General features: G+C 44.5%; 1 protein-coding gene across 1 annotated transcript in view; it reads right to left on the minus strand.

Moving 5' to 3' along the window:
- Nucleotides 1–25052, minus strand: part of CSMD2 (CUB and Sushi multiple domains 2) — a 579057-nt gene that overhangs the window by 530400 nt on the left and 23605 nt on the right. The window contains exon 2 of the mRNA XM_054012126.1: nucleotides 4234–4450. Coding sequence (XP_053868101.1) covers nucleotides 4234–4450 — 217 coding nt within the window. The remainder of the gene's footprint in view (nucleotides 1–4233; nucleotides 4451–25052) is intronic.

Consider the following 25052-nt stretch of genomic DNA (forward strand, 5'->3'; position numbering starts at 1 on the left):
CATATATTCCATCTAAATTAATACAACAGGCATTCTTACCGGTATATTTGAGAATTTTTGACTGTTGTCAACAGGCGGTCAACCAACCAGCTTGCCAAGCCTACTTACACCTGCAGGTTGTTCCCTGGTGGCTCAGCTGTCAAGTGTAGTTTGTAAAATGGCCATATAACGGGACACTTACATGTGCAAATACATCGGAGACTTAAAATAAGGAATTCTGCTGCCCAATTTTAGACTCAAATTTGGAAAGTCATTGGAAATTATTAGCATCAGTGAGAATTCTTTAGAAAACGTTACACGGTTGGATGCACCAGAAAACACTGCGGCAAAAGAGGAAGCCTCAGCTTGGGGATGCCAGGCGCAGACAGCCAGTTCCTAGAAAGTGTTAAGTTCCCTCAACTCCCTCTGATTACTTCACCCCATAAATAGCTCCAAGTTATTACTCAGAATTGGTTGCGTTCCTGCATAGCCCCACAGCACAGAGCTGTGAGAAATCAATCGTTCCAAACTAAGCTGACTGGAGCATCCCTTTAGCAATGATACATTCATCAAAGCATGACCGGGAACTGGGGCAATAGCAGTTTTAAATGAGAAAACCCCAGATGTACTCCTCTTGCCCATCCCGACAATTTCAGAGGGAGTTAGAGCACTTAGCGCCCTGTAGGACTGGGACCTAGGAAGACCAGCATAATATGTTTGGCTCTTGGAGAATGGAGGAGAGTTTTGTCTGGCCTGGTGATGCACAGAAAAGTCTCACTGAAGCCAATGGGAGCTACCCGCATACATCTGAGGGAAGATCTGGAGTGTTTAATCTGAATTATTGAAAACACGCCATCCTCTCACTCTGGTCAGGGAAGAAAGTGACCTCTTGCTATCACCATCCCCCAGACCCAAGAAGAAGGAGATTCTATTTCCACATTCCCTCTGAAGATGAGCCCTGGAGATATGTAAGGTGTTGGAAGAGAAAGGAAACAGAGGTGGTCACATTCATGAGATGCTGCAGGAGTAAATAAGGACTCAACGCCTCCCCAAGTGTCAGCTCTGCTGATATCATTATTCTTCCTTGATTGCTATCTAAGGACAACAGCCACTCTAGATGGTCTAAATTAAGAAAACACTGAAATGCATTTATACTCATGACCTCGTCACACGATGCAAATTTCCCAATGTGCAGTAAAGCAGTTTATTAGCAAGTGTCTCATTGAATTAAGTTTACTCTTATTGTATTAGGGAACTTTCATACCACATTAAACCGCAACACAATAGGGTGTTTGCAACAAAAAGAATAGAATTACTGATTCTCTCTCAGAAATTGACTTAGACGTGACGCACGAAGCCCCACACCAGAAAAAGCAGGGGAAATTCTTGGTAATACAGAGATTAAATGCAATAGTAGGGCCTGGTAAAGTTCCTCCTGCACAAGGGTGACTTTCACCAATAGGGAATACATTAATTTCCAGCAAGCTCATTCTTCCGCACCAAGAAGTTGAGTGAAGAATGACACACTGAACAAGCCAGTGTCCCTACATGGATACAATACAAACACATTCATCCAATCCCCCCATTGAACCACTATTCTCAAGTATCCGATTTGTGTTGAATTTGAAAGAATCTATGCACAGCTAACCAAGCGCAGAATTTGGCCTACTGAGAGGAAGACTATAACGCCTTCCATTTAAAAGGGATTCTTGTTTATTAAGGTGAAAATCAAATGAAGACCCGGAGGGCCAAAAGAGAAGATTATTGTCCGTCTGTTAACTATTTTACTGATGGCCACCATCATGGCGAATGGCACACCTACATTCTCTTCATAGAGGCAGGTTTTTTTCCCTCCCATTGCACTTGCCTATCGCTTATTTTGGTCAACTTACTGATGAACTTTGATAAATGATGTACAGTTCATCCATCTCCTAGCGTAGCACTTAGATGATGAATGGAGTACATTTGGAAAGCAGACCGAGGAAAAACATAAAATTGATATCCTAGAAAAAGAAAAAACTGAGCGCTGGCAACAGCGGCAAAGTTTAATAAGGAAAGATTGATGCACAAAATATTAGCTGAACAAAGATTGAGACGTTGAACAGCCAAGAAACAATGAATTCTGATTTCAAGAGCCATTCTGTAACTATGGGGCAATTTTGAGAAGCACCAAAGTCATTTAGGACTTTCAGCGCGACTTGAGCTCCTAAACCCTTCTGATGCCCTTGAAAATCTCACACTAAATGCCCATCATGCTGACTTCAGAAGTTTTATTATGGATGGCTCCACAATTGTACACACAGAAACAAATGACAGCTAACTATTAGAGGGTGAAATTCACACTCAATGAAGGCAGTAATTTGCATGGGGGCCGCTTGGGATGAGGCAAATCACAGCATTGACTCTCCACCACTGCAAAGCTTGCCTCACAAGAAGTTGAGCCTAGAGAAGACTGAGCATATGTGGGTCTCCTTTATACATTACCAAGAGCAAAGTAATGTCCTGCCTCTTGATTAAATAAGAGTATAAGAATGGCCATACTGGGTCAGACCAAAGGTCCATCTAGCCCAGTGTCCTGTCTTCCGACAGTGGCAAATGCCAGGTGCCCCAGAGGGAATGAACAGAACAGGTAATCGTCAAATGATTCATCTGTCGCCCGTTCCCAGCTTCTGGCAAATAGAGTCTAGGGACACCATCCCTGCCCATCCTGGCTAATAGGAATTGATGGACCTATCCTCCATTAACGTATTTAGTTCTTTTTTGAACCCTGTTTTAGTCTTGGCCTTCACAACATCCTCTGGCAAGAAGTTTCACAAGTTGCCCTTTTCTGAACCTTTTCCAATCCAATATATCTTTTTTGAGATGGGGTGACCACATCTGCTGCAGTATTCAAGATGTGGGTGTACCAGGGATTTATACAGAGGCAATATGATATTTTCAGTCTTCTTATCTAGCCTTTTCTTAATGATTCCCCACATTCTGTTTGCTTTTTTGACTGCCACTGCACATTGAGTGGATGTTTTCAGAGAACTATCCACAATGACTCCAAGATCTCTTTCTTGCGTGGTATCAGCTAATTTAGACCCCCATCATTTTATATGTATAGTTGGGATTATGTTTTCCAATGTGCATTACTTTGCATTTATCAACTTGATAAAATGATGAAATCCCATAATCAAGACAATTCTCTAGCATAGCTGCAAGGTGAAGACATAATTTATCCACCCACTTGAACTCCACTATATTCAACAGAGTGTTTTCTTTATTGTTTCTGCTTCTCTAACCCAGATTTTCCAGATGAGTTAGCCGAGACACTAAAAGGACTTGTCCTAAGTCACAGTGAACAAGTGGCTTAAAATGAAATAAAACAAAATCTTGGAGCACCTTCCCCACCCAAGATCACAGCCTTCAGTCCAAGTTCTACACAAAGCAGCCACTTCATGTCACTGAATTCACTGTGCAATGCCAACACCAAAATCCAGTTTTATTGGTTAAAATCTGAAATAAGAAGCCTTTGAACCTATCATTATAATCAACAACCTAGGAGTAAATCTAGGGTCTTGTCTCTGAATCATAAAGTCCAGTCAACATGTCGGTCTCTCTCTCACATATGCATTTTTAATTATCAGCATCTCTATTTAACATATTATTCATAATATTATGCCAGCCCGTCACCGTCTCAACTAAGACAAAAGCGCCATTGCACTAGGCAATGTACAAACACATTATCTGTGACAGTTCTCACCCCCAAAATGTTTACAATTTAAATAGACATTACAGAACCAATGGACTGTTATCCCCAGTGTACAGAGGGGGGAAACTGAGGCAGAGAGGTTAAGTGATTTACCCAAAGTCACACTGGGAATCTGTGGCACAGCCAGGAATTAACCCCAGCTCTCCTGAGTCCTGGTCCAATGCCTTAACCACAAGGCCACCCTGTGTCTCTCTCTGATAGTAAAGCTTTGGGTTTAAGGGGAAAAATCTTCCTCACGTCAGACCTCCTCTCTTCTAGCTCCATTTTCTAAATTAAATTCTCCCAGATGTCTAGGATAGATTGATAAGCCATGTTTGTCAGGCACTCTCAGCAGTATTTAGGATCTTATCAAACATAAGAAATCAAAACAGCTAAGAGAATCTCTCTCACAAATAAGCTGCCAATTCAGTGCACGCCTCCAACCAAAGTATTTTAATCCCAGTGGCAGAAATCTTGAACACGCTTATAAACGCCACCAATTGTTATAGCGCACGCTGTACCTTGTTCTCAGATTCCCCTGCTGAGGCAGTCCATCATAGACTGATAATACATCAAAATCTTCCTCTAAGGCGAAGGACTGGAACACGAGCTGTATTCTGTTCTGCTCCTCAGCAGTGATTGTCCACGTGCAGTTTGCATAATTTGGATATCCGTACGGAAATCCTGGACTTTGTATCGTCCCGTTTGGGCCTTGAAAGACGTAGCTGCAGTTCTGGGCTGGCGAGAGAAAAGACAAACATGTTATTGTAGCAGACTTTATAATTCTACACCAACACCACCGTTAATACAGATTTCCTCTTAACAGAGCCAACATGTAGGTTGCTCATTTTCAAAAACTTGCTGGAGTATGACTTTTGTTCAGGTTGGAAATACACTTGCACCGTTAGAGCTGCACTCATCACACAGAGATCATAAAACAAGGCAGAGTCGTCATGAGGCAGATTGGTTTGGCACTTATTGAGGCCTGGGCTACACTTAAATTTAGCTCAAGCTAGCTACAGCATTTGGGGGGGGTGGGAAATTCACATTCTTGAGTGCCACAGTTAAGTCAACGTAACCCCTCCAGACAGACGGGGGTAGGTCAACAGAAGAATTTTTCTTTCAACCTAGCTTCTGTCACTGGGGCACTGCAGGGTGTGAGTGGGTGGGGGTGATTGCCTATATCAATGGAAAAAATCCTTCAGTTGACATCTGAAGTGTCTACACTACAGTGCTACAGCGGCACAGCTGCAGCGACTGTAGTGTAGACATGCCCTAGAGCAGGCCTGGTATAAAGGGGATAGCCTGCTTTGGCTATTTGATTATTAGTATTATAACATTAATGCCTAGACGCCTCGGCCAATGTACAAGGAAACAAAGGTTAAGAGACATGGAAATTCTCCTTAGTCTACTTCACTTTCCCTTCGGTGTTACTTTAAACTTTGCAGGCTGTATTTCTGAAACATGGGACTTGTAATCACTGTAATGCTAGTTTGAGGTAGAACTTGAGTTTTGCCCCCACTCCTGTCCACACACACACACCCACACACGTCTCTAACACTTCGAACTGAAGCTAGCTGGCCCCTCAGTGACACAGGCCGAAGCCCCAGTGTAGATGATGCTCCAGCTAGAAATGCAGTGATGCACCAGTTTGATTTGCAACTCAACCGCTGCTCGTCTGATCACTCTGCGTCGCTCCAGCATTATTTTGTAGTGCGGTCGCTCTCACTAAAGCGAACTGCTGCAGCGAAGACAAGCCCAGGGAGGCAAATTCACCCCTGCTATGAAGAGGTACAACTCCTGCTGGCGTTCGTGGAATTGTGCCTGTTTACATCAGAGCTGAATTCCAGCCTCAGCAAGGGAATTTGGGTTTGTGCGATTAGCCAGTTGGCAACTCTACCTTTTGCAGGGAAACGCAGCGCAAAACAAACGCCGTGCTACCTTGTTATCCTGTGATCAAGTTGAGTTTGACTGATCACTGCTTGCTGAGTTTGCTGAGCTCTACAAAGCAAGTCGGGCTTCTTCCATTGATGCTAGTTTGTTTGCCCTTATTTATGCTGTTTATTGAGGATTTCACACTGAAATAGTTGAGACTGGAAATTATGGCTTTGATTTCTCATTACTGTTTTCCAAATCAGTAAAGTTATTCGCCCTTCTGAGTGCCAACCAGTCACAGGTAAAGAACGATAGTAGCATTCATTAAAGCCAGTTATAATTCGATTGGCCTACCTTGGAACTAAAACGCTTAGTAGAACCTGTTCTGTCCCTGCAAGATGAAAGCTCATATCTTTATGGAATTGCAGCAGTCAATCAGATGTACCAGAAGGGGAATATTTTTGTCCAGGGCTTATTTTACAAATAAGATTTAGGATAGCCCTATAATCCAGAGCGGTGGAGTAAATCTGACCCATTCATAGAACTCATTAACAAAGATCAAGAATAGAACTTTGCATTTCTACAGCACCTAGCATTTGAGGCTAGGTTTGCTTTGCAAATACCAAATCACAGAGCACAAGTGCAACCCCGGTGAGCAAAATTCATCCCCATGCACTCTTAAATTGCACTTGTTTGTGGACTTGGCGTATGTGATGCATAAATCTGGTGCTTGTATTCTAGGCTGGGGTGAATACCCATGATCCTTTGTAAAGCAAGCGACATTAATCCATTTTACAAATTGCAAACTGAGTATAAGTCCACACTGGGAGATCCATAAATTGCCCTGACTCAGTTCCCCTCCCTAACCACTAGATCATATTCCCTTTCCTTCACACAGACTGTTATTCAGCAGGCAAAGTGTGGATACATAATTTTATCTACAGAACACTTAATTTTAATCACGAGTAAATGCCACCTGAACAATTTGGGAAAATTGGTAAATTAAAAAGGCTGTAGCTATATAATTGTTGCTGGTATAAAAACTGTTGATGCTATTAGCTATCATGCTAACTAAGCATATTCAAGGTCAGAGACCCTGTGTTCCAAACACTTCAAAAGGTCATCAGCAGGACAAACAAGATGTAATCAATCTGGTTATGCCAGGATTGCCCTAACTCAGAGATTAAAGCCATGAACAAACAAAAATGGCTACAAACATCTACAGCCTCCCAAACCGATGGTAGCTGAAGAAACACAGTAAACGACAACAGAAAAAGCAGATACGGTTCTATAACAAACTAATCTACTGAAATAATTCCACATTCATGATTCCAGCCCAAGATGAGCTTATGCTTCTTATGGACTCAGCTAACAGAAAATTGCCGACAATCTATAAGGCAATATACCTTCATCCGAAATAGCCAGGAACTGCGTTTATGTTGGAAACTGATGAGAACAGCTGGCAGACATGGGACATAGATCAAGGAACCGCAAGAGGTTTTACTCATACCCAATAATCTGGTTTAAGGTCTGAGTTAGTTCATTTTGGGTTTGATCACCAAGACTTGATCTAAAGTCTATGTTACAAGACTATCAAATGTTGCATTTCTCCTTTGAAGACTCATGGTAACAATTCTCTTTATCCCTTTGGCCCTGGGGCATCAATAAATACAGAGGAATGCATGTTTTAGTGAAACCCACACTGGTACCTTGAGAGCCCTCAGGGCTGTGTTGTTAAAGGGCCTTCTTGAGTGTGCCTGCCAGCACTGTGCACAAGCAGAAATCCACACTTTCTCATGCAAACTTGAACCCTCAGGGGAAACAGGAGCACATGTCCCGTGCAAGGGCAAAGGAAAGTCCCGGAACTCAGGGAAAAGCAGGGGCTTCTCCCGCCTAGTGCTCCCCTGGGTTGCAATTGGCTTAGCCATGAATGTGCCAACCACCAGGATGAACTTGATGGCATGTGTGGGCTCCCCGGGCCCTCTACTGGATGGCATTGCAATCACTTAACTTTTGTGTCACACACACCCTACACTTAATAGATTTGCCATTAGCTAAACCCAGATCAAGTCTGTGCTTTTGGAGAAAGAGGTCTATCCCCAATCTCGCTAGGAAGTACAGCACAGTGATAACCATGAAGACTTGGGCAGAAGGCATGTTTTATAACAATACTGTAATGCACACCGTAATCAATTTCATTGTACTCTGAATACAGGACCAGCCCTTAGCACCTGCAGCCTCGTGAATCTGAGCTAGATCTATGCTGTTCAGGTTTTGTAACATCTAGACGCTGCTTGCAAAATACACTATGGCCTAAGCAGCTATTTGGAGTTCAGCTGTTGCCTAGTATAACTACATGATCAGACCCACTCCATAAGCCTGAGCACAGCCACATAAGACACAATTGTTACTTGTTAACCCGGTTGCTTGCATTTTCCTTAATGTAGCAAACATTGCTGCAGCCCGTGCTAGGGAGAGTCAGGAGCAACCATGCACCATGAAAGGAACTCCGAATGGAGAGCAATATTTCAGTGATGGTTCTGACTTGCTTTCCCCAGCCCACAGGTTCTAAACACGACTTCACTCCTCTCCCCGCAATACACATGGGAACGTATGACGTGCCAGAGTGGATCAGACCAGTGGCTCATCCAGGCGTATACCCTGCCTCTGACAGTGGCCAGTGCCAGATGATTCAGAGAAAGGTGCAAGAAACCCTGCAGATATTGAACAGCCTATACCAGGAAATTTCCTCCTCACCCCCATTAGTCAGAGGCAGGTTTAAGCTCTGAAACAGGAAGGATTAGATCCTTTCCAAAGTTATTACATTTGGGGGGGAGGAGGGTAGTATTTTAAAGCACTTCCTCTTACATGCTGCCATTCCTAATTCAAGAGCCACAACAGTGAATGAAAAAGGGTAAATAGATAAAGCTAACAGATTGGATGTCATCTGCCAGCCAGCCCTATGTGGCAGTGTAAATATTTATGTACTCTATTTCCAACTTCTAATACTACAGCTCATGGACTAGAGCTTCATGATAGCAGGAATCACATCAGCATACACACATTTGGATGGACATGACCTGTTTTGTGATGGAGGTAAACAAGAAAAGAGCCACTTCCACTCATGTTCTTGAAAATGGCAGCTGGTATTGGAATTCTGGAAAGTGTTCTATCATAAGGATAATCACAGATTTAAAACATGCATCTTATTAAAGGAATGTATTTCATTTTATTATGGTAACACCAACAAACAAGGAGCAGGACCACATTCTGCTAGGCTCTATATAATGAAAAGATAGATTCTAATCTCTTTGGGGCAAGGATGAAGTAAAAAATTGAGTGTAGATGGCAGGATTCATACCTGTGCAGGGAAACCTCAATTAGTATTAGGCCCCTCAGCTGAAATTGAAAGAATCTGAAAAGTCTCATTTACTTCTTGCCTATTTTGTCCACTAAACAATGTAAACAATGTAAACAGAGCAGTCAGTTTCAAGGTCTGGCTTTTGTGCACTTGCAAAATGATGCAATGACTGAGTTACAAACAAACATCTGGCCTGATTCTGTGATGCCTCATCATACCAACTTAAGGGAGCGGCTCCCTTGACTCCAACATGGCTGAAAAGAAGCACATTTTAAGTCAATAAAAAGAAATACTACATAAAAATCTCACACACACTCCCCCTATGGAACGGACTCCACAAGTTAGCATTGGAGCCAAGAGCTTAACAGGTTTCAAAATACGACTGGCCATTTAAACGGACAGAAAACAGCCAGTTATATTAGACAGAATTATTTTTTTTTAAATGATAATACCCAAGCTTCACAGCATAAACCAAACTCGAACAGAACTTAGGAGGTAACCTCCCCATAAGCAAATGATTCCATAACTACATCTTCCTCTGAAGTATCTGGTTCCAACTACTGTTGGAGACAGTATTCTGGACTAGATGGACGGTAGGTTTGACCCATTAGGTTCCCATGTTCTGAACCGTGTTAGTAACACTCAAACTAAGAGTTGTAGAATTATTGTCATTGCAGAAGGATTCAACTGAAAACAAACGAACAAATCATTTATAACATTTAAAAATGAAAAGAGCCAGAGAGAAGTTAAGATTTTTAATTGACTTTTTTTTTTAAACAAACATTGAGGGGCAAACCCAGCTGGAAGCACCCTTTCAATAAACTTGACTCTTCGGGCATATGGTTCCTCCCCCGCCCCATCTTAGTGTTTAGGCAGCATAGCTGAGTCAGACAACTTACATGTCCCAACACTGTCATTACAAATCTTCTCCTAGCTGTCAGATCAAACTAAAATCATAGACAGAGCCACACCTAATATTGCCAGTGCGTGAAGTGCAAAATGCAGTTTCCAACATTTTATTGTCTTCCAGCCTCTTCTTAGGGCTTAAATTTACTGGGCCAGATTCTCAGCCAGTGTGAATCAACGTAACTATTAACTATGCTGATTTAGACTAGCCAAGGATCTGGCCCACTATATGGCAGAAGGGGGAAAGCAGAATTTATTTCGGCAGTTTCTCATAACACGAGCTGAGGCACTTAATGTCTCAGCAGAAACAAAAACTAATTTAACAACACTGAAGTACGGCAACAGCACAATTTTAAAAAAGGACAAAAATCAAATCATATGCATTGCCTCTCAGCAATGCAATCTATGGAGGATACATAGCCATCTTTTTTCTTATTGCAGAAGGCATTTAATGTTTTGACTTTCCTTAGCTATTGTTATTTACACTCGAATGTTTTTCTCTGGTATTGTTCTTTACTAGTCAATAAAATGTGTGAACTTCAAACAAGATACTAAAGTAAAACTAAAGCCACTACTCTGCACATTTTGCTTTCACACATATATGTTCCACTCGGATGTACAAAGAAGGGCGAGATTCTGCCGGCACTGAAACCGAGTAACTTTACTCACTGGATCTACTCATGTTACTACTCACAGTCACTCACACGCAGGTTTTGAAGGATCTGGGTCTTCTAAAGTAACCCAAAACTCTTGGGTTACTTTAGTTGAGAGGGTCAAATTAAACAAGTAAATACTAAAACGGAGGTAAAACTTTCCCAAGTTGGCTTTTTTCAGATTCTTGGTTTGAACAGTTTATCAGGAATTAATTTTTCTTACACACAACACACTGGAATCAATATCTACATAGACACAAATAGAAAGCTAGCTTCCTGGTGTGACTATGACATTTGCCAACATGTATTCTCACACAGAGCACATACACAATACACACATTTAAGTCTCTTTTCAGTAAACTTTCAACTTGCCATCTCCCTTAACTTAGCTTACAGCCTCATAAGCAAAGCCTGGTAATAAATAATGCAGAGAGATTCCATTTACTATAGAACTGTTAAAGTCCAGCAGCACTGAGGAGAACATATACTGAAGGGCAGACTGCCATCTCTGATGCTCGGCGCCCACCAGTCTCTGCACAGGGAGCACATGGCTTTGCCTGCATCCCGGGGGAGGCACTCCAGTGCCTGGCCCAACGGAACTCACAACGTAGCACCTGTGGCGGTGAGAGTTTTCAAACTAGCACCATGATGCAGCGATATTGTAAACCAAACCGGCTCTCCCAGATGTTACCTGAGCTCTTAGGGGGACCTCTGCAGAGAGGCATTACTTCTCATCCATCTCATCCGTCTTTCACTCACATTCAGCATCATCGTGTGCTGTCTCACATAGCGCTGCCGGGACTTTGAGAATGGAACCCGTGTTCTTAGAGACTGGCTACTATCTGAGGTCTGGTCTATACTACCCGCCTGAATCGGCAGGTAGAAATCGACCTCTCGGGGATCGATTTATCGCGTCCCGTCGGGACGCGACAATCGATCCCCGAATCGGCGCTCTAACTCCACCAGCTGAGGTGGTAGTAAGCGCCGCCGACAAAAAGCGGCAGAAGTCGATTTTTCCGCCATCCTCACAATGGGGTAAGTCGGCTGCAATACGTCGAATTCAGCTACGCTATTCACGTAGCTGAATTTGCGTATCTTAAATCGACTCCCCGCTGTAGTGTAGATGTACCCTGAGAGACCTGTCCCACGTGCACACTGATGCAATAGCCAGATGAAGCATTCAGTTCTAAGGACATCCCAAGTAGACACACTGGGCACAGGAAATGAAAAGATAGAGGGCAATAATTTGCCATTGCTTGATAAAGATGGACGAATGAGGGGTTTATGCAAAATAAGATCTCTCCCTTGCATCAGTAGCTGGGGATGGATCACTTGATGATTCCCTGTTCTGTTCATTCCCTCTGGGGCACCTGGCATTGGCCACTGTCGGAAGACAGGATACTGGGCTAGCTGGACCTTTGGTCTGACCCAGTATGGATGCTCTTATGTACCACATCTTCAGCCTCAACTGAAACCTAATTATTTCACGGAGGTTGATAAGACTTTGGAGTTTTCTTCCTCCATAAGTGCCTCTGACCCTCGCGAATCAAGAGCCACAAGTGCCAGAATACCTAATTGTAACCATTAGAATAGTTTACACATGAACGAAGGGAATCCTCCATCAGATGAAGACTTTAAGTCAATATTGGATGCTCTTCTAAAAGATCTGGTCTAGTCTAGTTCAACAATTCATTGGGCTCAAATCAGAATTGCTAGGTGAAGTCCTATGGCCTGTATTACACAGAAGGTCAGACTAGATGATCACAATCTTTCTGGCCTTATAATCTATGGATAGACTTTAGATTTCATCTCTCTGACCTCCTCTATGACATGGGCCAGAGAGCTTCCCTGAATTAATTCCTGTTTGACTACAACAGATCTTTTAGATCATCATCCAAACTTGATTTAAAAATTACCAGTGATAGATAGTCCCCCACAATCTTTGGTAAATTGTTCCAGTGATTAATTACCCACACACCTGTTAAAAAACTGCACCTTTGTTTTCAGTCTGAATTAGTCTAGCCATGGGAACTTGCTTAAATAAGACAAACACAAGACAGGCCATAGGTTCAAGGAAGGAAACCTGCAGAGATGGAGGGGGAGGGGAATGCAGGGTTGGCCAACGAGAATGGTCCAGATATGGAACATATGGAGTCGACCGGATAGAAGGTATCAAGTCAAAAGTTGGAAAGGGAGATAGAGAGATGCAACTACTGAGATTGTAAGCTCTCCGGTGCACAGACTATCTTTTTGTTCTGTATTTGTACAGCACCTAGCACAATGGGGTCGGGTCCATGACTGGGGTTCCTGGGTGCTACCACAATACAAATCATAATAACGAATGGGGAAAACATAACGAGTTAGAGCAGGGGGGGAGCAGAGACCTAGGCAGGGCTGAGATTATGCAAGACCTTGTAGATAAGGGGGAGGAACTTGAATGCTCCATCTCTACCCATCCAGACCATATCTACTCTAGTGACCAAGAAGCGAAAGGCTCCTTTGCCCATTCCCAATTCCCCAAGCCGACACAATGCTGCTGTGGGTTAACTCTGCACACTCAAGTGTGTCTGTCCCTGACTGCAGATATACTAAAAGAACCAGGATTGTTATTTAAGCTACTTTTTTTTTTTTTTTTTTTTTTTTTTTTTTTTTAAGGTCACTCCAAAACCCCTGCCCCGAGAGAAGTCAGTTTGGTTTGATGGTGTCACCCACAACGACTGCCGCACCATAGCTGCACAGCCCGCAATTAGCCAATCAGAACGCTTGAGCGCGTAAGCCCCATTTTACAACAAATAATTGATGAGGTTTGTAATGTTTCACGGTCAGTTGTTCTGTGAAGAGTTCAGGTGCTCATCTTTTCATCACTCCAATGGGTAGGGACAGCATTTCTCTGCCAGAGTACTAATTCCTTGCAGCGCTGCCCGCTATGAAAGTAACTGCCAGAGCAAGCTATTCATCAGTAATTTCATTATCCTATCGAGTTCCTTGCATTAAACCGGTCTCTTCTCAGGCACACAAACAAGCAGATAAAATTGACCCATCTGCAGACAAAGAGGAAGGCTTCTGAGTGGCTTTAATGAACATCAGTTTCAAGAGCAGAACTCGGCCTACATGATGGAGACATTTTCTTGCCCTAGAAAAGCAATTCTGAAAAAGGTTTGGCCATTGACAGAAAACACAAAGGCAATAAGTATCTCAGTATGAGGTGACGCATCTGAATCGCAGCACACAGTTAGATGGCTGTCAGTACAACTGGTTGAAAAAACATTATATTTGCTGGAAAATATTTGAAATGAAATGAAAAAAATGGTTTCCTTCTTAATTCTTCCACAGACTTCTCCCCTCCTCCCTCCTTTCATTTTCCCCCGGAACAAGAGGTGGAAAAGGGGGGGAGGAAAGAAAGTAAATGAGACAAGATTTTTGTTTTTAATCAAAAATACATTGGAAATTTAGATCCTTCCCCACAAGAAAAAAAAAAGTGAATTTTCAAATAAATAAATAAAAATGGAGCAGCAATAGCTCTCAGTTCAAATCCAATTGGTAGAGACCTGCAAAATTTGTATCCGCATCCGATCCACAAATTTGGTCTGCAGATATCTGCAGATTTGCAGGGCTCTACCAATAGGGCACTGCCTCAATCCTGCAATGAGTCCCAAGTCAAGCCCTATTTCAGGCAAAGGAGACCGCCTGTGAGGAGCCCATGTGGAATTCATTACAGAGGATGGGCTGAAAATCATCATCCTAGGAGGCGGTATTGGTGATCTCTACAAAGTGAGTTTAGGGATGGAGGGTTTCCAACAAATTCCTTAAAAAAAAAAAAAAAAAACACCCATCACAGTTGGTACTAATTGGTCTCCCTTCCTGACAGTCACAGCACACAAGCCAAGGATTCAGCAGGCAACCGGAGTCTGAATGAACTCTTCCATGCAATGAATGCAGCTAGTTGGACAAGGAGTGAGGCAGGCTAGTAGCAGCAGGCCAGGGCTGGGCGAAGGGGAATTAGCTTTCACTCTTGCTACCCAAGCCGTAAAGTGGCAGAAGACTTCCCTCTCCAGTGCTGCTAGCCTGACATCTTTGAGGACCAGCACATTTACTTCAAATCCATGATTGTGTGTTAAATGAATGCATGATGTAAAGAGAGTAGAGGGGAGAGGGTCTCTCAGTATTACAGCAGATCCCTTCTGTCGCCTAATCCAAGGCACATACGGTTATATATAGACCAGTGGTTCTCAAACTAGGGCCGCCGCTTGTGTAGGGAAAGCCCCTGACAGGCCGGGCCGGTTTGTTTACCTGCCACGTCCGCACGTTCGGCTGATCATGGCTCCCACTGGCTGCGGTTCGCCGCTCCAGGACAATGGGGCTGTGGGAAGCGGCAGCCAGCAAATCCCTTGTCCCACGCCGCTTCCTGCAGCCCCCATTGGTCTGGAGCGGCGAACCGCGGCAAGCAGGTAAACAAACCGGCCCAGCCCACCAGGGGCTTTCCCTACACAAGCGGTATCCCCAGTTTGAGAACCACTGATATAGACCTTACATAGTGACTGGTGGAAAGGGCTACATCAAATACAGAGGAACGATGGTCTAATAGTCAAATACATGCCTCATTTTGTATATGCCAAAAAATGAAATGGATGCGATAACTGGCAGCTCTTCTGAGGACAGAGCTCTTCCCCTGTCCCCCACAGACAACCATGCAGCAGGGGCAAAGGGGAAAGAAATACCCACAGATGTACTATTTACTGTTTGTCATTCAGATGAGCCTTCACTGTGTTTTCTGTGCCCGTTGCATCCCCAGAGTCAAGAGTCAAGTCTGAAGAGAGGCCCAAATCACAAACAACCAATCCAGAACAGCCCCAAAACTCTGCAGCGGTTCACAACTGGATCTAAATTTGGCCCAACTTTGTATTTCCACTTGTCTCCGAGGTTTATCACAGGAATGGGGCAAACGCAAGTGGGTTAAAAGAGGACCCCCCCAATCATTACTCAAAAACTTGAGCTGAACTTTTTGAGGTCCAGAAAAGTTTGATTCATCTGCTTTCCTCCTTCAGCCTTTCCTACATTTCTTCATTCTGTCTTGGAGCTGAAGCTCCAGAAGATACACCAAGAAAAAGCCTTGCTCTGGATGTTTGTTCCGCAGAAATTAAAGGAAGCAAAAAAGCATGGGACGTCTCATCAGAAAGCCGGTCGACAGGTTTCTATTTTGATTTTTCAGGCTCTAGGCTCAGTTAGTTTAGATACAGAGGCAGGTCCTCCACCGGCATAAACGGTCCTTAGTTTCAAAGGTGCTATGACAATTTACATCACTTGGTGATCTGCCCTCTGGATTTCTAGATGCTTATCCCAACTATGGGCATGAGCCAAAGTGCAATGAAACCAACAGAAAGACTCCCAACAGGCTCTGGAGTAAGTCCTAAGTGCCCACCATGGATAGACGTAGAGCTTCAGTGACTTTAGTGGGGATTCATGCATGCACAGGGGTATGCTCACAGGGCACTCATTATAGGATCGGGGCCTAACATCACAAACCTTTCAGGTGTTGCACACACTCTGTACTCACTGATGACAGCTGCAGTGGGAAGCCCTCACAGTATCTGTACCCTACCAGAGTTTGAAATATTGCTAATGAAATGCAAAACTACGCGTTTCATCACAATCTCTACAACAGACCCTTTTTTGGGGGGGGGTTGGGGGGTTAATTTTGCTAAGGTGCATACTTTTGCCAAGCACAAAATAAGCAAAATTAGACCTATTTCTAAGTAAAGAGTGATCTGCAGTGAAGCACAAGAAAAATGGCTTTCATCCATCTTCTGTGCTAAAATGGCTCTTCCATCTAAAACCACAAATAAGACAAAGCTTTGGGCTGTTCCATTGCATGCAAAACCAAACATGTCTGTAAAAGCTTCTCTTAAAACCACCACCAAAAAATCTTGCACAGCTGGAATGCGAGTCAAATCTAAACGTTATAACCATAGTAAGATCAGTCCATTGGTTCAATGAGACGTAACCTAAGATTGCAAGAAATTAAAGAAGAAAGCTCCTCTTAGTTTACTGAATGGAGGCAAAATATTTCAGTGAGCAACTAAGATGTTAAACTGATGGATCATTAGCAGGCCAAAGGACAAATTTTGCTCCTGGACAAATTGGTATAAATCCAGAGTAACTCCACTGCAGTCAATGGAGTTACACTGGGGTAAGCAAGAATTTGGTCCTATATCGGTAACTATCCACATGGGTTATGTGCCCTGATGCATGGAGTCACTGAAACATAATAGGTATGGCAGGTACTTATAAGTTACACAAATGGCAACTATTTGCTCAGGCACACAGAGGTGATGGTGTTTCCTATGAAAGGAAGATAACACGTGCCCAGCAGGCTGGAAAAAGTGATAAGCCCACTTCCTTCCAACTCTCACAGATGGAAGGAAGACAGCACTGACGGAACCAGCACGTTCATAACAACCAGATCCAGACCTCAACTCTGGACGCTGCAGACACCCTTTTGCCTTGTAAGCATTATGTCCCCATGCACAGTCCCTGATAAAACTCAGACCCCTAATGGTTGTGGCTCACCAGGCCTCTGCAAATGTTCTTCCTTGCTGGGGATTTGGTATCCTCTGTCCTGGTGCAGATTAGATGCAGCAAACAGGCAGGCACTTTTTACTGCATCGTCACCGCACTCAGACAGGCCTGAGGAAGAGGGACTAGGAAAGGTCAGTTCTGGACTATCAGATCAAATCCAGGGACCCATCACTAATACTGCCACATTAGAAATAGCAGAATCATCTTCAGTCCCCTCCTGAGACCCACAGGAGAAAGAGGGCAGCAGATTAGATGGAGGGTCCAAAGCCTTGGCATTTGCTGCCTTCTTTGGAGAGGACTGGGAGTTCTGTTATGCTGATTTTTCATTGATGTAAATCAGTGCAGCCCCACAGCTGCTCTAATGCCAGGGTGGAATTAGATGCAAGGAGACCTGAGCTCAAGGGGGAAGGTGCTTGTAGGCGCCCAGGAACTGAAAAAATCTAGACATTAACTAACTAAAAATAAAATCACATCAAATAAGAACAACATTTCTCTGACGTATCGTAACTCCCAAAGCCCAGCAGATAAATACTTTGACACTTTGTTCTTTTGTCAAGATTCTCTTCCCCCACCCAAGTCACTGCTTGACTTCAAAGAAGCCTCAAGCTACTCTGGAAAGACGAGACAGATTCCCATCGGAGGAAGATCTGTTATCAGAGGGTTTCAAAGGCAAGAGTGCTTCTACCTGCATTAATGCTGCTGAAGCAAAAGGCTTGTGGCGTCAATGGATCCAAGAAGAAAATTAAACAGGACATATCTATAAAAGATGAGAATTTGTCCTGAGAATACAAAATCTAGGGGAAGAAAAATAAATCAAAAAAAGAAGGGAACATACAGTACATGGAAAGTACAAAGCTAATTAATATTATAAGCAAGGAGAGCTGGGATGGATGGCCTTGTGGTTAGGGAATATGTGTGGCACTATAGAAACCTAGTGTCTATTCCCAGCTCTGCTACATCTGTGACACTTTGGGTGAGTCACTTAACCTCTCTGTACCTCAACTCTCCATCTGTTTGTCAGTCTTGTCTATAGACTGTAGGCTCTTTAGGACCGGGGATGTCTCACCACGTTTGTACCGCACCTTGCACAACGGGACACTGAGCTGAGCTGCTGCCTAAGTCGAGGCACGGCCATAAGACACATCATGAGAGGGAGAGACGAGCATCTCAGTAACAAAATGTGAACTTTAAGAGTGAGCAACATTCCATGTGTGCAGAACCAAGGGCAATTCCTGTGAGGTGCTGAGTGCTCGTGTCTCCCACCCATTGCAGAGCAGAGGCAGCTGGCACCCTGCAGGACTGAGCCCTTACAGGGGGAAAAACCTACAATTCCACTTTCAGAATGCAACAATTCCACAATCCTCCCTCCACTGTCTGTACATGTGTGTGTGTGTACACAGAGCACAAGACACTCACAAACAGGCCTGAATGTTCACCTCTGCATACCGATGAGAAGATATTGGGTGGCATGAGGGGGAACCTTCACCCAACACATAACAATCCCCCAAATAAAAAGGTTTTATGCCAATTGCAGCAAACAGAACAGCCTTTGCAAGAGGATGCACAAAGCACAATAACAGAACCTCAGCTACTGTTGCTATGACAATGCACAACACCCTTGCGCCTATTCTTGTGCCCAGCTTTCTTCAAACAGGGATAAGCGTTACACATGGGTTATTCAGTGCTACAGCCTATCAGCATGCAGAGGACTTGCTCAGGTTATGGGGACCGACGTCAAAACGAGGTTAGTTTCTGCCCATACATATGTAAATGTTTGGAGAGTGTGAAGGGAACAGCCGAGCTTTGCTTCCAGGGTTAAGATCGTAACTGCATCTGGTAGATCTTTTATCAAGGATTTCACTGCTGTTCTAATAACGAGTATACAGACAGGGTATGTGCAGTATATTCATTAACTCTATTAGGATTAAGAATAACTGGGGGAAATTCTATGCCCTCTGCTATGCAGGTGGTGAAATTAGGGGCATGTCTACACTAGAAACTTAAAGCGACCTATATTAGGTCGACTTACAGCCACCGCAGTAGGCATGTCCACACTACTCTCCTTGGGTCGGCGTCGGCGGTGCACAGCCTTCACCAGGAGGCCTTCCACCGACCTAAGAGGGGCAACGTGGGGAGCCGAGAGCCCAGTCTCTCTGCTCCGCTGGCAGCTCCCTGCCGGGAGCCTGGCTGCCCCACAGGCTCCCAGCGGGCTGCCCAGGACTTTTCACCTCCCCTTTCTTCTCTAGGAACAAGGGGGAAGCCGACCAGGGCTTCTCACGCCAGCTCCCCGCCGGGAGCGGGATCCAGCTACCCAGCTCTACACCAGAGCAGGGGGGCAACTAGTCTCTAGCTCCCCAGCTTTCTTGAAAATTTCATGGCTCCTGTTGTGAAATTGACAAGACAGCCAACAGCCAAAGTAAATAACACGCTGTCTACACACTAACTACACTAACATAAGCCCTACACCTCTCGTGGAGGTGGTGTTATGATGCTGGTGTAGTAGGGCGCATACATCGGCAGAAGCAAGGCTGTAGTGTGTACACGGACATAATTAGGTCAACGTAAGCTGCCTTAGGTCACCCTAACTGCGAAGTGTAGACCAGGCCTGGATCATCATAGTGGTCCCTAATAACCAACTACCCATGAGTCTCTCTGATTGGGAGGAGAGAACTCTGCAGACGTTTATTGATTATAAAAATATTTTGATGACTACAACAGGAGTGTGTTTGACTTCGAAGACAGATCAAAAGAATATTTTTGCTTATGCAAACTCGGTAATGCAAGTAGAAAGAAAACACTAGGAAATCCTTGTTCATTGAGGTATAAAATAAATATCTATTTCCCTGTTTATTTATACAGTTCATTTCCAACTCAAAGAGCATTGCACTCTAGCTTTGCTATCTCAAATTGATGTGTACACACACGCACACTCACACTCACTCCACTCCACCCGCCATTGGTGCAGGATGAAATATCCCTTAAACAAGCAGGCAATGAAGAGGACTTTATTTAGTTGATGTGGCAGGGTGACTGTAAGGAGGCAGGCTAAAATCACCACCACGGGAATTTGGCCAGGAAACTAGTGGTATGTCTACACTGCAATACGCCACCTGTGGCTGGCCTATGTGAGCTGACTCAGGCCCCCGGGGCTATAACACTGCAGTGTAGACGCTCGGGTTCAAGCTGGGGCCTAGACTCTGGGACCCCAGGCAGGGGAAGGGTCCTAGAGCCTGGGCTCCAGCCAGAGCCCAAACATCTCTATCTCAATTTTAGAGCCCAGCAGACCTGGGCCAGCCACAGGTGTTCTATTTCAGAGTAGACATACCCAAGGGCACCAGGGTTATCCTTTCTCACCCTCCATTACAACAGATGCCCTGGGGTGTTTACCAGAACTCAGCTCTACACTTCACCTGAAAACACAGTGGCCGATGACAGAGGCCATATTGATCATGTCATTTGGGGGGGTTCCTAACACATGCATGCCCATTCTGCATAAGGAGAGATTGTCTCTCCGTTCTACTAGTCTGAAATTGGCCAGACAAGAAAAGCTTGCTTGTGGGAGCCTAATGCAAGAGCCAGAAGTGGGTGGGGACTTGATTGTAACAGTGTCTCTCCATCTCCCGAAACCCACTCTTGTTTGCAGTTCTTCTCTGCCCGATCCTTTTTCTTAGCTGGTTTGCAGCATCGTGGAGTGTGACAAGCCTGGCTTACATCTCCTGAAAGCTAGGCCAACAAGGAACGCCAGATACATCTTCCTCCCCTGGGAACCTTGCCTTCCAGCAACCACACTTGGCTGCACATACACAACCTCCTGAATGTTTACGCTCGCAGATATCTGCTAGCCAGCAAGGTGCCCACAAAAAGGCCCTAGCCCTAGGGCACTGGCAACAAGTATATATCGGCCAGGTAGGCAACACGCTATGCAAGCTCTGTGTGGCCTGTCTACTGTAGGAAGAACTTCCTCTGACAGTAACGAAGCATTACCACCTCCAACTTCGTCACGCTTTATACCAGCGATGCTGCATGTGGCGAGAAAAAAACAACAACACCCTGAATCTTTTCCACATTGAAGGGAACAAAGATTCGGAGTTTATGGATACTTGGCAACTGTCAGCAAGGCCATATGTACCACAGCTCACCCCAGCTTCAAACAGAGCAGAGGTGTACCAGAGCCAGGCCCTAGCATAAGCAAAGCAAGCCATTAACATCCAGTGCTTTGCACCGCTGCACCAGCCTGAAAGCACAGTCAGCTGCACTAATACGAATCACAGGTTTGTGCCACCTCCCATTGAATGCAACAATTACCACACATATCCAAAGGCACAGCCGTGTCTATGCTAGAGGTTTACACTGGGCCCTGAACCCCAGTGGGTGTAATCAGGGGAACCCCGCCCCCATTGCCACAGTACAGACATGCCCCAAACCTGTGCTTGCTCCACAAGATCATTTGCACTCCTGGGATAATTGACAACCTGTCAACACGACACCCAAACACCTCTGAAAATTAACTTCCATGTGCTTCTGCTGCCACAAACCTTGGTGAGAATCGCAGGGAAAAAAAACGAAAACAGGGTTGTGGTTCTTTCTTGAAAATCATATTGAATTCAATTCCACCTTGGTAGTGCATTCGGTGGGAACAACAAAGGGACCATGTGCATGTGTGGACCCTAAGGCAGAAGCTGGCCCAAGAGTCATGCTAAACTATTACAGCTGAAACATCGTGGAGTTGAAAACCAGAAGACACAGTCAGCTGCTGCCTCTGAGAAGGAGCTTGAAATACATTCATACTTTGAACATTTTCCAAACTTCAAGTCAAATGATTGCCAACGAGGAGGGATGCAATTTTCTGCCACTTCCAAAGGGTTAATCAGACTCAGAACTTCTCTAGCACTTTACATTGTCACGGTGTTATACAGCCGTAAGTACATAAACACCAACAGCCACCTGAGAGGTGGATAAGTGTTAACCCCAATTTATAGACAGGGTACAGAGGTTACAGGAGTGGCCCTAGGCCAGGGCAGAAACAGGACTAGACCACGGGAGCTCCTTCCTCCTCTACTCAACCCACTTGCCCTCTAGGTGACAAGCAAGGGAGATGTGATAGGCAGGAGCCTTATGCTAACGATGTAGTCATAGCTTGCAAGAGAGATGAGCTTTCATCTGTCCAGGAGCCACGCCCATTTTAAGATCCACACATCTGCTGCATAACCTGCCACCCAGCGCTCTGTGCCAGCAAAGGGCTTTCATTATACAGGCCAAGCCAGCCAGGTTAGTTTGCTCGGTCTCCTTGCTTCCCCCCCCCACACCCATACTACTCAAGTGTTCAGATTACATCTCCTGCTACTGTAATACCGAAGGCTCGGCCCCTCTGTCAGGTACAAACTGTAGCTGCACTAACAGGGCATCATTGGTTCTTACACTGATCTTCACAAGTCACTATGGGCTTGTCTCAGCTGGGAATACAAGTGGTCCTTTAAAATGTGTTAGCTCAGATGTGTTCATGAGCGTATTTTTAAACACCACAGAGCAACTAGTGTAGACAGGGTTTAAATGTTAACCCTAGAGTTGACTCTCCACTGCTCTGACTGCATCTTTAGGCTTCCCCTCTAGAGTAGACCAAGACCAGTTAACACATTTTTAAAGGTGTCAAACCCTGTCTACCCTGGGTGCTGAGTGGTAAAAGTATGTTAGCACATTAGCTAACATGCTTTAAAATACCACTCAACACCTAGTACAGACAGAAGAGGTATTTGCAGAGCTGTAGGTTCCCTCAGCTCCACTGGTGCAGAATCCAAGTTGTTCACTGGGAAGTGTGAAAGGTTTCACACCTTCAGATCTCTGTGGACAAGCATCCAAGGCCTTGTCTCCACTAGAGGGGGCGGGGAGAGAAAGGCATAGTTTTAACATGTTAGTTGGGAGAGGTAAACTTGGAGCTCCCACCCTAGGGATTACTCTGACCAGCTGACGTGTGAGAATTCCAGCTTCCCTTGTCTATACTAGGATCTTAGCAGGTGTTAAAATACACCTATCTTCCTAGCGTAGATAGGGTCCGAGAGTTAAGACACTGGCCCCAATCCCCCAGGGAGCTGCAGCAGCAGTTCAGAATGCACTCCATACCTTGAAGGATTTGACCCTACATTACTACTGCATTAGGCCTGCGATTAGGAGACCATGACTATGTCCACACCAGCAGTGCTTTACTAGGATAGAAATACCGGTGTACTTTACCAGCAACGCGCTCCTACTGTGCGCATAGCTAAGCTGGACTTTGTACCAGGACAGTAAAAACACCCTCCACAGTGAAATAAGCTATACCAGTAGAACTACAGCTTTGCCTGCATAGATGCATCGGAACTAGGGACTTCTGCCAGCATAGCTATGCCAGTCGAGGACCCCACCGGACTGACATAGGTATGCTGGCAGAAGTCTGTAGTGTAGACCTGGCCTGTTAACTTATGCAGACGCACCTCTGGGCCCAATTCTCCCTTGCCCTGCACCCTGTGCAGCCATTTATACCCCTGGAAGCAAGTTTTGAATGCTCCCTCTCCCCTTTGGCAGCATTTTATGCATACTGTACCCTCGCTTTGCACTGGTGCAAATGGTTGTGCAACACACACACATGGAATAAATTGCCCAGGGAGGTGGTGGAATCTCCATCATTGGGGATTTTTAAGAGCAGGTTGGACAAACACCTGTCAGGGATGGTCTAGATAATACTTAGTCCTGCCTTGAGTGCAGGGGAGTGGACCAGATGACCTCTCAAGGTCCCTTCCAGTTCTATAATTCTATGATGTAGTAGCATTTTACATCCACTTTGCACTGGTTTAAATGACAACACAAGATGCAAGGCAGGGCAGAATCAAGCTCTCCCTCTTTCTGGCTATAGCCTGGTCCACATCTTATTTTCATGCCAGCATAAATATGATGGTTAGGGGTGTGATTTTTTACCGATATAGTTATACAGGTACAACCCGAAGCTTGGGTGCAGATATACCAATAATAGTATCTTATTCTGGTATCATTTATTCCTCAGCCCATATGAGAATAAGATATGCTGGTATGAGCAATTTTATATTGGTATAATCGCATCTGCACTGGGGGTTGTACCACTCTACCAGAATACCGTTAGAGCAGTGCAACTTTGGAGCGTAGCCAAAGTCTGAGACACTGGCTGGTGTCCAGCATTCCAAAATGTTAACATTTCTCTCTCTTCAGAACAATCACATCAGGCTGCAAAAAGTTCTCTTAACATGAGGGCATGCTATGCTCTTAATAAAAGGTTTTCTGGTAGCCGATAATAGAAGAGATCTAAATAGACAGACAAGCGCTTTCATCCAGAGGCAAGCCTGAGAAGAAACTCTGTGGAATCTACCAGAAGAAAATGATGAGATGACCAACCCTCGGGGTTTGCACACAGCCCTCCTGCTAAATTTTGGTCCTGTTTTAAAAAAGTACCAAGGAACATTTCATGAAGGTCTAACCCCTGGGCTGTTCTCATCCTGTCTCATCTGCTGAGGGACAGTGTCGAAAAGCTGTCTGCAGGCATTCAAGGAAGCCTGAAGGTCAAGGAACTAGAAACAAGGCTTTGCGTGCTTCATAAAGAAAGGCCCTAGTATCTTTCATCACAAATTACCATTCTAACCAGCTCCTTGACAGCCAACAGCTCAGTCCCTAATGTTGGGTTCTCTGAGATGCTGTGACGTTGCTAGGCATGGTTGCTAGGCAAAGGCACACATGCAGTTGTTTAACTGCAGTTCCGTCACAGGGCTGGCTATTAAAAAAAAGAAAATTACAGATACACTTTTTTGTTTTAATTAATTTAAAGCCAAACAACTAGCCACCAGTTCGGAACCTACTTCGTCTGAAAATGACCTTACATGACAGGTTTACTGAGGGTCACAGATAACGCTGTTCCCCATCTTCCTTTGCAGCATTCATGCCATCAGTATTCAGCAACACAGATTGCTTT

The sequence above is a fragment of the Malaclemys terrapin genome, chromosome 22, assembly GCF_027887155.1.
Source record: "Malaclemys terrapin pileata isolate rMalTer1 chromosome 22, rMalTer1.hap1, whole genome shotgun sequence".
In the NCBI taxonomy this organism is placed as follows: domain Eukaryota; kingdom Metazoa; phylum Chordata; order Testudines; family Emydidae; genus Malaclemys; species Malaclemys terrapin.